Here is a 15,000-nt window from a genome sequence, read left to right on the forward strand (position 1 = left end):
GATCACTTAGTAATTTTCTGTAAAATCAAAGATAGAGGCTAGAAGTTGTAGTTTGAAAGAAAGGGACGCCTTGCTTTGTCCCTCAATGTGCATTGTATGTTGCTTGCACGCTACCCCAACACGCCTGACCCAGACAACCTCTCTGAAACCACACACGAGTAAACTGCTCATAAATTGCTACATTCACCGGGACTATCAGTATTTGTTGGATTACTAGAATAAGACAACTGAAACATTAAATCTTCTTAACTCTTCATTAGTATTTACGTATTACATCAGGCGCAGTGACGACTAGTAAAGATATTATGAGTCAGGTATGAATGGCTTGGAAAAAATTCGTTGAAAAGGACCATCACTTGAATACCATGCCGGTTGCATATGAACGGATAAGTACCTCTCAAGTAGATCGTATATTATTGCTGGCTGAAGTTCTATGAGTGGATTAGATATCATGACGAAACGAGGATTCACATTTATTGTCAGCATATGACGGGTTTAAATCTGATTTTCGCATGTAATCATGTGTTATGTTAAAACGGTAAGGGGTTATGTAACATGTCCCCCTTGTTTTTGAATAACTAAAATACTTGCGGGTCACGTACAGGAGATATGTTTGTAAACAGCGAATGTGTAGCGAGCAATTACTGTTTTGTTGGTGAATCCATGAGCTATGTGATTCCAGTACCTCTCAGTACAGATTACGGAATATGGTAAGGGAAGATAATATTGGTGGACATCTCTGGTATTTAAGTAGGAAAGAGTAAATAATGCATAATATAACATGGGGGAATCGTGTAATACATATATAGTCCATATGAAAGATGTCAATCTAATGACATTAAACGGGTAGATAGATGGTTTGGTTAAAATGCATCGTCTGTAGATCAGGGAATGACCATGATTGAATGGTATGCAGTGAGCTGATGGTCTGGAAGAGACTGATGTGGTGTATGATTAGAATATTAAGGATGATGAATGGGCAGATAACTGTGGTTTGATGTGCCTTGATGGATGTTGTGAAATAGTATACCAAAGATAGACCCGCATATAAATTTAGTATATAACACCAAGGATAATCAATGTGTAGGAGTCAAACATACAAATAATAAGCAACGTCACAGCAGGAATGCCATACAATTAGGGAGTTAAATTGATATCTAGTTTCTAATGGATGTCCACATCGATGGATAATGTGTGGAACTCTGAAATTTATTACTATAAAATGACAATTAAATAGGAATATGTATTACTTCTACGCCGTTAACATTACGACATACTATTCGTCACGTGATGTAATTCATTGCACTCTCTTCAGACTTCTTCCATGATTTCAGTCAACTTGACAACGAACAGCATAGATAAAAACAACACCGCGTGCTTCTATAATCTGATGATTTTCATACGACGTTATTTCCTCGTCGTACCATGAGCAGTACGACGTCATGACTTAATCCATTGTAACTTGATATATCTGGTGCATTATGAACGTTGTGTAAACATAACGCATGGCGTCAAGACCCCTCTAGTGAGTAATGACCTTGTTATCTCTACATGTGAGTAAAATAATATATATGAAAATAGGGAAGCTCTTTCATATGAAGGTATAAACAAAAGTACCTCAATCATAAAATGGACCAATTCATTCCGATCAACCATGCGATTTGAAATTTGGAAACATTATCAGCAATAAGGAGACTATCTGAAAGACTTTCCAGTGATTTGCTTACTAAATATGTAAGTATAAGCTTAAAATTTGGGGAGCGAGAGATACATGATATCACACTGTTGACCCAATCATTTCTGAAATATGGCCATATTTTCGTTTCTCTTGTTTAGAACCCATTAAATATAAATTTTCCTAACCTGTATCTATTAATTCAAATATCATTATTGATTTCCCAATGTAAATATTTTGTTGGCGTAGTCTGAAATCCCATTCTTTTTTACACTCTGTTGAAGTTAGTTGAAGCCAGCGCCGGGGAAGGCAGCACCGTCGACAGGTGGGCGCGCGACAACACCTTCAGCCTAGCACGCACAAACGAAACATTCCTTTCCATTTCCTGTCCACTTTCCACATGACAATCTTCGTGACTAATTGATGATGAACTCCTGTGTTATAGTAGAGTCGCCTGGGTGGATGAGTAGAGCATGTCCTTCACCTGCTATGGCAGAAAACCCTCCTTAGAAACAAGGTGCATTTGTGACGCCTCCTCGTGTTCGCGCCACACTTTGGGAACGAGACTCAGGGCAGTGGTGCCGCCTCTCGAGTCTTGACCCGGCCACTTCGGGTTAGAGTGGTTCTAGAGGCTTGCACTGGGTTAGGAATGATGCAGACGAGCGATTACTGTATGGTTGTGAGAATGGCACAGCGAGGGCACGGGTGCCACGAGGGCGTTGGGAGGGCGACGGGCGCGCGTGGCGGGGCGGCGGGCCGTGCGCGTCGCCGCGTGGCCCCCGTGCACGCCGATCACGTTGCTCGCTCGCCATTTGCAGCAGCCGGCCCTCGCGTATGTGCTCTAATATACGGACGCACTAAATTCTAAAGCATCCAACCAATTTAGTAAGTTGACAGTTCCCTACTTGTTTTGAAGAGGATGTGTAGATCATCTTATGATGCTGTTTGGGAGCGGAAAATACTGTCTTAAAGTGAAATGGTTCATATACATCGCGGGGGTGTGGAGAGGGTGACTGGGCCGTCCGTTGAGACCGTTGCACGTTGCATTGGACGTGACGCCGGCTGCATTGGGGTTAGTTTGCATCTGCGTCGAGAAGCGAGTGCGTTTCGACGAGTGTCAGTGAGATTCCGGTGATGGGATGAGGTGATGTGCTGAAGTAGGCGTTGTCGTGGTCAATGTTTTGGCGGGAGAGCGAGCCGTCACACAGCTGCTGGGACTTTGTTGTTGTTTCTGCTGTGTCACACCTTGATGCTCCTTGCCACGAGTCTAGAGGTAAACAACACGCCAAGGAGGTTTCCCGGGTGTCGGCGGGATGTTCACAAGGGACATAACTCGTGTGGTGTCCATCGTGTAGTAGCGATGATAGGCCTAGTTCGGATACGTTCCTGGTGCCAGAAGTGATCTCGTTGTGGATGAACGACCGAGTGCTCTTCGCGATCCTTTGGCTGTGTTGTTAACTGTCAAAGTTTGTGGCAAGGTGGATAAGATGCACAGTGTCAGTGGTTTAGAAATAATGGACTTAGGGTTATTTTGCGATTGCACAATAGTGTGAGGTGTTGGTAATATCTGAAAGTAATAATAATAAAAGGAACTCTTTATTTTGGTCATGTGGTATTAGTCATTCCAAGAGGATACCCTTCTAGTTTGTCTCTTTTGTCATGTGAACCATATTTCTATGATTCCTGGAATTTAGAATACTTTATTATAATGGTTCATAATCTACCTTTGTCAAGAAGTGTCTTTGTGCTAGAACCACACTATATGTATGGAGCTCTGAAACACAACACCTATTATCTCTTTGTGGGGACTATTATTCATGGTTTACTATTGTGGAATGATTTAGTATAACATGAGAATCATTATTGTTAAGGAAAAGGAAATATTGATATGATTCATTGATACATTTTTTTTAATGGAAATGTACTGTTACAGTAAATCTTCATTGTTCTATTATTACACCAGATGAATGAAGACAACTAGATTTTTTAAATATGGTTTAGTCAGTTTTTGTAGCATACTTCTAAGTATTTGATAGAATGGAATGTGTCCTAAGTTTTTTTTTTAGCACCACAGTGATCAGTTATTGTTCATTGCTCAATTAATGAACCTATATATTTATCCTGTTTGAAACTAAGTCCACCATTTTTATAGTTAAAGTAATAAGACATACTATGTCTTGTATTGAAAAGAATCTTGTTCAATATCATATCTGTATTTTTCATATTTTTTCAGTATTTAATCAGTCAGCAAACACAAGGAATGTTTAAATTAATTTGTTCCAGAAAAATGTTCAGTTCAGTTCAGTATCAGCACTGAATTGTGTTATGAAGACATTACACTTCAAATTAAAATTTATCCAGATAATGTGGTTTCTGAACATTTTTGTTTGCATTTATATACTACTACCTCAAAAGGTTTTATCAACTAACATACATTTATCCACATATATTTGAATTTCTCTCTCTCTCTCTCTCTCTCTCTCTCTCTCTCTCTCTCTCTCTCTCTCTCTCTCTCTCTCTCTCTCTCTCTCTCTCTCTCTCTCTCTCTCTCTCTCTCTCTCTCTCTTTCTCCTCTCTCCTCTCTCCTCTCTCCTCTTTCTCCTCTCTCCTCTTTCTCCTCTCTCCTCTCTCCTCTCCCTCTCCTTTCTCTCTCTCCTCTCCTCTCTCTCCTCCCCTCTCCTCCTCTCTCCTCACTCCTCTCTCCTCTCTCCTCTCTCCTCTCTCCTCTCTCCTCTCTCCTCTCTCCTCTCTCCTCTCTCCTCTTTCTCCTTTCCCCTTTCTCCTCTCTCCTCTTTCTCCTCTCTCCTCTTTATCTTCTCACTCTCTTCTCTTCTCTCTCTTCTCTTCTCTCTCTTCTCTCTCTTCTCTCTCTTCTCTTCTCTCTTCTCTCTTCTCTCTTCTCTCTTCTCTCTTCTCTCTTCTCTCTTCTCTCTTCTCTCTTCTCTCTTCTCTCTTCTCTCTTCTCTCTCTCTCTCTCTCTTCTTCTCTCTTCTCTCTTCTCTCTCCTTCTCTCTCTCTTCTTCTCACTCTTTCTCCTCTCTCTCTCTCTCTCTCTCTCTCTCTCTCTCTCTCTCTCTCTCTCTCTCTCTCTCTCTCTCTCTCTCTCTCACCCCCCCCCCCCCACACCCACACCCACACCCACACCCACACCCACACCCACACCCACACCCACACCCACCCCCCCCTCCCCCACACACAGACCCCCCCCCCACGCACACACACAAAGAAAGAAAAAGAAAAAGTAAAACTCACTCTCACTCTCTCACTCTCACTCTCACTCTCACTCTCACTCTCACTCTCACTCTCACTCTCACTCTCAGTGTTCACAGTTACACATACACAGAGCCATATATGCACATATGCCAACTTTTACACAGTTTAATGACTTGTATATTTATTTAAGAATAAGTAGGAAGACAAACACATTTTTTATTATTGCATATTATTACAACATGTATTTTAAATGATTTTGAAATTCAAACATCATGAGTAAAGTTCTATATTCCATGTATGTTAGAGAAAAAAAATGAATTTGAAGAACTGACTTTAAAGGGTGTTTTATCACATTTTTTTTTGAATTGATAGTTTTCTAAAAGATAATTCCAGTATTTAATGACCAAAATATTAAATAATTCATGACAATTTATTTTTCATTATAGGCCAATGTTTTGGTCTTTAGTCACTCCATAAATTGTGTGAAGTGATAAAAGCATAGGTGATATGATTTGTAGTAATATTTATCCAAGAAGAGCACAAGAGGGCTGCCTTCTTTATACCATTTAATATATGTCAGGGATTTCAAGAATAAATGTTAAAAGGTAATGCATTCTGGTCTCATATATGTCATTATTCACAAGGTTGTGGAAATTTGATATGCTATAGAATTTTAACCAATTTTTTTGTTCCTTTTTTTAAGATATACAGCTTCATTTGAAAATTAGTGATTTTGAGTAAAGATTTTTTTTCTCTTTATTATTCCCAAACTTGATCTCTGAATTCAAAGAATTTATAATTATGTATCTTAAACAAATAATCATAATTTTACTTGGGTTCTGGCAATAAGTTTGTATGAGTTTGTTTTTTAGTAGTAATGCTCTGGTCTGATTGAATGCCCTTCCTGTCTTAATTATCAATTTTAAGATTCATTGTTATTATTATTTAAGGTTTTCACTGTTATCAAGTTACTTTTTACTTCACACGCACACACTCGCACGCACACACGCGTGCACACACACACATACATACATACATACATACATACATACATACATACATACATACATACATACATACATACATACACATACACATGCATGCACTTACACACACATGCATGCACTTACACATACATGCACACATGCATGCACTTACACACACACATACACATATACACATACACACACATATACACATACACACATATACACATACACATACACACATACACATACATATACATATACATATACACACATACACACACGTACACACACACTTACACACACACTTACACACACATACACACACACTTACACACATACACACACACGTACACACATACACACACACGTACACACACACACGTACACACACATACACACACGTACACACACACACACACACACACGTACACACACATACACACACATACACACACACACGTACACACACATACACACACACACGTACACACACACACATGTACACACATGTACACACACACACACGTACACACGTACACACGTACACACATGTGCATACACAAACACATGTACACACATACATGTACAAAATGTACACACACATGTATACACACACGTATACACACACACGAACACACATGCACACATACACTTACCTGCAAACACACATGCACACACATACACTTACCTGCAAACACACATGCACACACATACACTTCCATGCATACACACATGTACACACGCATGTACACACGCATGTAAACATACATGTGTACACACATGTATACACATTTATATATACACACGTGTATGCTTACCTGCAAACACACATGCACACACATACACTTCCATGCATACACACAGGTATACACATACACTTCCATGCATACACACATGTACACACGCATGTACACATACATGTGTACACACATGTATACACATTTATATATACGCACGTGTATGCATTTATTTTCACGTGTATGCATTTATATGTACACATGTGTACACTCATGCACATGTACACATGTATACATTTACCTGTGTGCACTCATGTACATATATACACATACATACATGTACACATATACACATATATGTACACATGTACATATATACACATGTACACATACACACATATACACATACACACATGTACACATACACACATGTACACATACACACATACACTTATACATACACATGTACATATATACATATATACATACATACACACATACACATGACATATACACTTGACATATACACTTGTACACATGTACACACATACGCACATGTACACATACATACATGTACACATACATACATGTACACATATACATACATGTACACATACACACACATGTACACATATACACACATGTACACATATACACACATGTACACATATACACATGTACACATATACACACATGTACACATATACACATGTACACATATACACACATGTACACATATACACATGTACACATATACACACATGTACACATATACACACATACACATGTACACATATACACACATGTACACATATACACATACACATACAGATATACACATGTATACACATATGTATGTGTATACACATACAGATACACAAACATATACACATACACATATACACTTACTCATATACACATATACGCATGTACACACACATGTACACACATGTACACACATACACACATGTACACACACACACATGTACACACATATGCACATGTACACACATATGCACATGTACACACATACACACATATACACACATACACACATGTACAAGCATACACCCATACACACATGTACATACATAAACATGTACACACAAACATATACACACATACACACACTGTACACAAACATACACACATGTACACACAAACATATACACACATGTACACACAAACATATACACATACACATGTACACACAAACATATACACATACACACATACACACATGTACACACAAACATATACACACATACACACATGTACACACAAACATATACACACATGTACATACACATGTACACATACATGTACACATACATGTACACATACATGTACACATACACACATATACATATGTATACACATATACACATATATATATATATATATATATATATATATATATATATATATATATATACATGTATACACATACATACACATGTATACACATGTATACACATACATGTACACACACAAACACACGCACGCTCACGCACACACACACACACAGGAATTTTAAACAACTTGATGTTTGGGATTCTGTGAAGAGTGGCACAGTGTAAGTAGATAAAGGTAAAGAGATCTTCAGTTTGTATGAAACCAATTTGTACAGAGTATTGAACAAGATTAGTGAGAACAAGCAATCCTTAAGTGGTGATCGTATGGAGCCCCAAGAGTTGCATGATAGCACAGGACAAGGATGTTCTTGCACCCTCAGATCTTGTGTTAGAATGTCTTGGCCAGCTGGTCAGGTCTTGGAATATTGCCTGTTTAGGTACATTACAAGATTTTGTTATATGGTTGGTGGGATGTTGAAGGGTAACTTTATGTAATCTACAAAGTTGTAAAAGCATAATAGATTTATCACAGATTATTTGTTACTGTCTCCTATGGTTTGACTCGCGATGAGTTGAATGAAAGCCAGGGCAGTGTAACACAAATTTTTCATACAATGACTTTATATTGTATTGTATATTGTAAACAGTAGAATCCTAAACTTTGAAGTGGAAAGGAACCATTATTCTTATGGCAATGGCAGTTCTGCTGTTGCCAGAAAAGATCACTTATTTTATGCAATATTTTCATACTTCTGTATACTGCATATTACATGCAGTGTCACTAGAATTTGCATTTGCATGTCCTACTTATCATGTAACAAATCATTATAAACTAGTTAAGCAGACAACATATCATACATGACCTGATCAGCTCAGTCAGTTTGCCCTTCATTTCATTCAACACTCATGCAAATCTGAGGGAGTGAAGACACCCTCATCCTGCGCTCTCATATACCCCTTAGTGCTCCATAAGATCAACACTTCAGATTCCCAGTTCCAGCTTAGATACTGTTTTTCTCTGTCTGTGTAAATTGGTTTCACACAAACAGAAATCTCTACTTTCATCTACCAGCCTCCTTCAGAACCCCTAATTTCAAGCCATTTACCACGTGTATTAGTTTTAGTACAAAGGTAACTTTATATTATAATCTTTTACTTACGTAAACAAATGTGAAAGAAATGAATAAAAGAAAAAAAAGATATGGAGAAGAGGAAGGCAATTTGTGCCATAGCACAAACAAACCATACTGGCAGAGGGGAACATAGCAGCTGCTCCACATGGTTTTGTTCACCTTCCTCTTTTCATTTTGCTTGTACATCTTACACTGATGTTACTTTAGAACAACTTTCTATGTCATTTCTCTCTGAAGTTAGTGCTTGGTAGAGACTGTTTGGATGCCATTCGAGGCTTTACTGCTGGTATAAGGAAAGAGTAAAACCATCCATATTTGGGATTTTAAGCTCAACCTCTTGTTTAATAATTATAATTATAATGATAGCTTCTGCCATCGGTTATTAGATATAACTATAACTATTGCTATTGCTATTGCTTTTTCAAAACCTAATATAACACATTTCAGTGTAGCAAATTCTATACTTATTCACTTTTTAGTATGGTGCTAAGACTTGAAACAGTAGGGACAGCTACCATTCTCTCTATTCTGCAGATTTTTCCAATACTTTCAAGAGAATCTGTCAACTATGGACTGTAGAACCTTTTGTGGCAGTGGTGTATGGCATGGCTGAGTAAAATTATATTGAGGTTTCATAAACATGTGATAAATAAAAATGTTTATATGTTAATGTCAGATTTATGGATCTAAATATTATGTCAATGGAGGATAGTCATTAAATCTGTTATATATATAAAAGCATTAAAAAAGTGCAATGCAAATAAAACTATACAGTAACTTAAAGTATGGATATATGCAAAATCATAATAGAGATGATTAAACTTGAGAAAAGTCTGTCTGTTGGCAGACCAAGTGGTGAAGGTCTTTGCAAGAAATACCATCAACTTGTAAGATGCCTATTACACTGTACTGTTAACAGGTAGTTGTAAAATTATTTTTGATATAAAATTGTTGATAGACTTATTCGTTAACCCTCTCTGGACGGGTGGTACACCATGGGTACTGCGCATTCAAGGCCCGTTCGCAGGGTGCCCTTATACGGCGTCGATCATTTAATTAATTTAGGCCTATGCGTTCGAGAGCCCTGGCATTGCAACTTGCAAGGCTGGAATGCCCCCAGCATGAATGGGTTAACACCCATTAACCCGTTAATGATGGGGCTATTTTGGCTCTAAATGGTTGAATTGCTATGATCTGTCAAATGCCGTAAGCCTAATGACTCGGGATTCTTGGCCGCACTGGCTGCAGGCGAGTGCTGTATGCCCAATCACCCAGCGCGCTGGCCAGGAGGATAACCGCGACGAAATATCTTGTCCCCAGTGGCTGACCCTGCGACCAATTGACGTGATATCTTGTCACCCATCATTAACCCTCTCTGGACGGGTGGTACAGTACTGTACCGCTCATTTAAAAGCCCAGTGGCCGGGCGGCACAGTATTGTGCCAGCCATTTAATTGATTTAGGCCTAATAATTCGAACGCCCCGGCATTGTGACATTCAAGGCTAGAATGCCCCCGTCGTGAATGGGTTAACGAGCCAACGGCAGGGCTGTTTTGGCTCCAAATGATTGAAATGGCGGGATATTTCAAACCCGTAAGCCTAATGCCTCGAAATTTTTACCCACACTTGCTGCAGCCAAGCGCTATACTCCTGATCACCTGGCATGCTGGCCAGGACGCTGCCACCACTTGACGTGACCTGTCACCTGTTTCCTGTCGTTAACGGATTAACCCGTAGCTGACAGGGCTGTTTTGACTCTAAATGGTCTAAATGCCGGGGTATTTCAAACACAAAAGCCTAACGCCTTGAGCTATTGGCTGCTACAAAAAGCTATACACCTGTTAACCTGGTGTGATGGCTAGAAGGAAACCCATGACAAAATATCTCGTCCCCATCTGTGGGTAAAACATACTTAATAGATTATTACAAGAAACATTTATAAGGCACTAAATTTAAATCAAACCTTAAACTATCTTCATTTTTATCTATTTCTAGTATGCAATAGTTTGCATTATTGTATGAAATTTAACCACAAGTTGAGAAGTTACTAGCTAATTACAGCCAGTGAGTTTGTAAGGATAAAGCATGTTTTTATAAGAGTTTTTTTTTTTTTAATCATCTGCAACAAGTGTGGGTATGTGGAGATATTTTTGCTTTTGTCATTTGGATTTAAATTTTACATTGCCCTTTTTTTTCCAGGGGTGTGATGGCGGAAGGTAATGGAGGTGGTGACCCTGGGTCACAGGTAGATGGGGAAAGAACAGAAGATTACCAGAAACTAATAAACTATGGTTTAAATGAAAAAGTGGCAGCAAAGCTAGATGAAATCTACAAGCAAGGCAAACTTCGACATGAGGTGAGTATTGGGTGCAGAAGATAACAACAATTAGTTCTCAAGCAAATTTGCAATTTATTAATTAATTAATTAATTATTATTTTTTTTTTTCTTTCTTGCTGGAATAGTGAGGAAAAGTATTTGTAGATATAGTAACAAATATAATTTTTTATGTGAAATTCAATTTCACAATACTTTGGTCTTGAATGTGTCCAGTGTTAATTCATGGGATATGAAAGGAATTTGATGTTAACTAACAAACTCTGAAAAATCTGTTAAGAATGGTGTTGTTTATGTTGTTTGCAATATTTGCATACACATATGACTTTTTTTATCCCATACTTATTGCATCAAATTTCCTTTCTCCCCTTACTCTCTTGAATGGTGCAGTAATAGTAAATTTATAAGAAAGGCATAATAATAGACATATCAATACCTATATATGGAAACAATTATATTTATGTTTAGATAAATCATGTCAGCAGCAATACTTCCTGAAGCCACTTAGATGCTTATTCCACCATCCCATGGTTCCATTGATTTCTTTTTCTGACCTGTCTAGTCTCTCCAAACCTGACATAATTGAGGACATAAAATTGCCTCCTCTCTTGTATCCCCCACCCCCCTTCTGCTAAAATTACACCTTTCAGAATAACAGAAAGAACAAATGACTTAGTCTCTTCCCACACACATACCACACCACCACACCACACTGCACACAACAGATATAACATGTACAACATGTACAACACATAACAGCACACAACAACACACTTGCTGATACAGTTTACAAATCTCTTTAATGTTTTCTTCTGTATACACTTGTTTATGTAAATGGAGATATCTAAGAACTATGTTCCCCTAAATACATCAAAACATCGCTCACCGGTTTTTATTTTTTTATTTATTTATTTTTTATATTATTTATTTTTTATTTTTTATTTTTTATTTTTTATTATTATTATTATTATTTTTTTGCATATGGAAAGAGGAAGGATGCTTTTTTTTTTTTTTTTCTGCATATGGAATGAGGAAGAATGGTTGACAATTCCTGTAGGCTACTTACTCCACCCCTTCATCTTCTGTTAACATCACACACAAAGAAATTTACCTTTTTTTTTTTCAATTACTTTAAGTTTCAATACTAGTTTCTTATTTCTGTAATTAACCCATTAGCAGCGGATGGCATGATTTGCTGCAAAGGCAGAGTCAGTCATAGACTCTGTAAACCAGCCATCCTACCACACAAATATTTAAAACTGCGACCAATGGGTTAACCTGGAATTAGTAAAACAAGTTTGGCCAAAAAAACTTCTCAATAATACAGGACATTTTGAATTGGAATAGCTGCCAACTTTCAAAGATAATTTTCTCGAAACAAATGTTCCAGTCGTTTAATTTCATTATTTCCCGTGCAATTTTGTAATTATTTGATTGTATATTTAGTAACTAAACACTATAAGATTGCCAAAATTATTTTTAAATAGCTTTTAGAAAATAAACTTCTGTGACTATCCCAAGAAATCATTGATATTTTAACTCATTCATGCTGAGGCTTTTATTTGTGTAATGCTACCGCTGGCTAGATAATAAACGCATGCTGTGATTAAGCATGAAACCTCTTCCTGCAGCATGCTGCGCTGTTCATATGTGAGTGCTTTTCTCCAACCCACTCCAATGTGGTGATGTTAGAAGGTTTTGTATTTATTTGCATTATTTTCACAATAAAATTGCGTCTATACATTTTGAGGGAAAGATCATGATGTATCAGGGTGTCACCTGGCGAAAGTGAAATATTCGCATAATGTGATATCACGTCACCTGGCACCAATGGGTTAAAAGTGACAATTGAAATGATTATTATAAATCAAGGAAACAAAAGAAAATTTGATTTGGCCAAAATATGACAATCACAGAAGTTCATGGAAAATTTTGTCTGTGAATTAATTGGGATACATCCTAAAATTTAGGTATACAGTTATGGTATTGTTTAGTAGTTGCTCAATTACATTACTGTGTGGCCTTTCCATATTTTATAGAATATTTATTTTTTCTCAGTACTATATGATGTATTTAACCCATTTGTGCCGGTTGACTCGCTATCACGCTCAGTGGTTTTTGGGTCAGACGCCGGCGACGAGATATTTGGTCAAGGCTGGCGCGCCGGGTGAGCGGGCGTACAGCGCTCGCTTGCGGCTAGTGCGCCCGAGAATCCCGAGGCGGTAGGCTTATGCAATTCGAATACCCCCGCATTCCAACCATTTAGAGCCGGAATCACCCCGGCGTGAATGAGTTAATGTATTTCCTGTCTTTCTTCCTCTCCTTTACCATTTCTTCTTTTCATCCAGATGAACTGAAGTAAGAGAAGTGCACATTTGTATTTATCTATTCTATTTATTCGGGGTGTCAGTTTCCTGTCAAAAAAATGAAATTAGACTTAAATCCTTCACCATATAGTAACCTTAAAGAAATATATGAATAGGGATATATAAGTATCACTTAGGGAATCTTGGGCTAGTACATACAAAAAAGTTTATTGAAAGATGAGAGAAGTTTTACTAATCCTCTTGGAAGGCGAAATCCAAGGGGATTTTGAAATTTGTCTTATCTAACAGTGAATGTTTTTATTTATGATAACAATAAATCTCCATTGTCTCAACACTGGGGAGTACTTATTCATATTATTCCCAGTTTCATGTTTACTAAGATCACCATCACCACCCTGATCATTATCATTATGTAGTTATACATAATTTAATTGTTTTGACAGGATTTGGATGAGCGGGCACTGGATGCATTAAAAGAATTCCCTGTAGAGGGAGCAGTGACAGTTTTGAAACAGTTCTTAGAGTCTAATTTGGAACATGTTTCTAACAAGTCAGCATACTTATGTGGTGTTATGAAGACATATCGACAGAGGAAACAGTATAACAGTAAGTACTAGTTTCTTCAACTATTTTCCAATATTTTATATATGAATACAGTGTATTATGAAGCCACTTTGCATACCACAGATTATTAATTGTCATTAATTCTTTATATAGCAGATAGTATGACTGTCAATCCAGGCAAAGGCCCAGATGAAGATAATTTGAAAGCCATCCTGGAGCGTTCAGGATACACACTAGATGTTACTACAGGGCAGAGGAAGTATGGAGGTCCACCACCTAACTGGGAGGGTCCACCACCAGGCCCAGGATGTGAAGTAAGCCATATTTTTGTGTGTGTACTTCTGTAGGTAATTACATATATAAATTTTTGAAAAAAAAAAAGAAAAAGAAAAAAAAAAAAAAATTTGGGAGAGTCTTTTTGAGCTATGATAATGATTTTACCAGCCACATATTCACAAATTTCAGCTTAGAATGAGGTGTTCAACAACTTTACTGATAAAGTCTATAATGCGTGCAGTATGGTGAAGGATCCTCAATATTTCATGTAAAAACCATGCCTAAACTTGATATTTATGTACTACTGAACTTTATTTTCACAATTTTTGTTTTTCAGGTGTTCTGTGGGAAGATACCAAAAGAACTGTATGAAGATGAATTGATTCCCTTGTTTGA

The 15,000-nt window shown here is 37.6% G+C and overlaps 2 protein-coding genes across 13 annotated transcripts in view; one reads left to right on the forward strand and one right to left on the reverse strand.

Annotated features, from left to right (window-relative positions):
* ida (anaphase promoting complex subunit 5 ida) overlaps nucleotides 1–2,711 on the reverse strand; it is a 43,691-nt gene extending 40,980 nt beyond the window's left edge. The window contains exon 1 of the mRNA XM_043013064.2: nucleotides 2,581–2,711. The gene's annotated coding sequence lies outside the window, so the exon portion shown is untranslated. The remainder of the gene's footprint in view (nucleotides 1–2,580) is intronic.
* Nucleotides 1,980–15,000, forward strand: part of Syp (synaptotagmin binding cytoplasmic RNA interacting protein) — a 39,877-nt gene continuing 26,856 nt past the window's right edge. For 3 of the 12 annotated variants that reach the window (XM_086543817.1, XM_086543807.1, XM_086543812.1), the window contains exons 1-5: nucleotides 2,404–2,560; nucleotides 11,302–11,458; nucleotides 14,208–14,370; nucleotides 14,482–14,642; nucleotides 14,942–15,000. The exon at nucleotides 14,942–15,000 is cut by the window's right edge and continues 118 nt beyond it. In XM_086543817.1, coding sequence (XP_086399943.1) covers nucleotides 11,309–11,458; nucleotides 14,208–14,370; nucleotides 14,482–14,642; nucleotides 14,942–15,000 — 533 coding nt within the window. In that variant the 5' untranslated portion in view covers nucleotides 2,404–2,560; nucleotides 11,302–11,308. Of the gene's footprint in view, nucleotides 2,001–2,403; nucleotides 2,561–2,646; nucleotides 2,748–2,808; nucleotides 2,949–2,999; nucleotides 3,154–11,301; nucleotides 11,459–14,207; nucleotides 14,371–14,481; nucleotides 14,643–14,941 lie in introns of those variants that run through there. The other 9 variants (XM_086543819.1, XM_086543810.1, XM_086543818.1 and 6 more) reach the window with 6 other exon arrangements.

The sequence above is a fragment of the Penaeus japonicus genome, unplaced genomic scaffold (assembly GCF_977035675.1).
Source record: "Penaeus japonicus unplaced genomic scaffold, GWHDUDI00000001_assembly GWHDUDI00000014, whole genome shotgun sequence".
Lineage (NCBI taxonomy): Eukaryota > Metazoa > Arthropoda > Malacostraca > Decapoda > Penaeidae > Penaeus > Penaeus japonicus.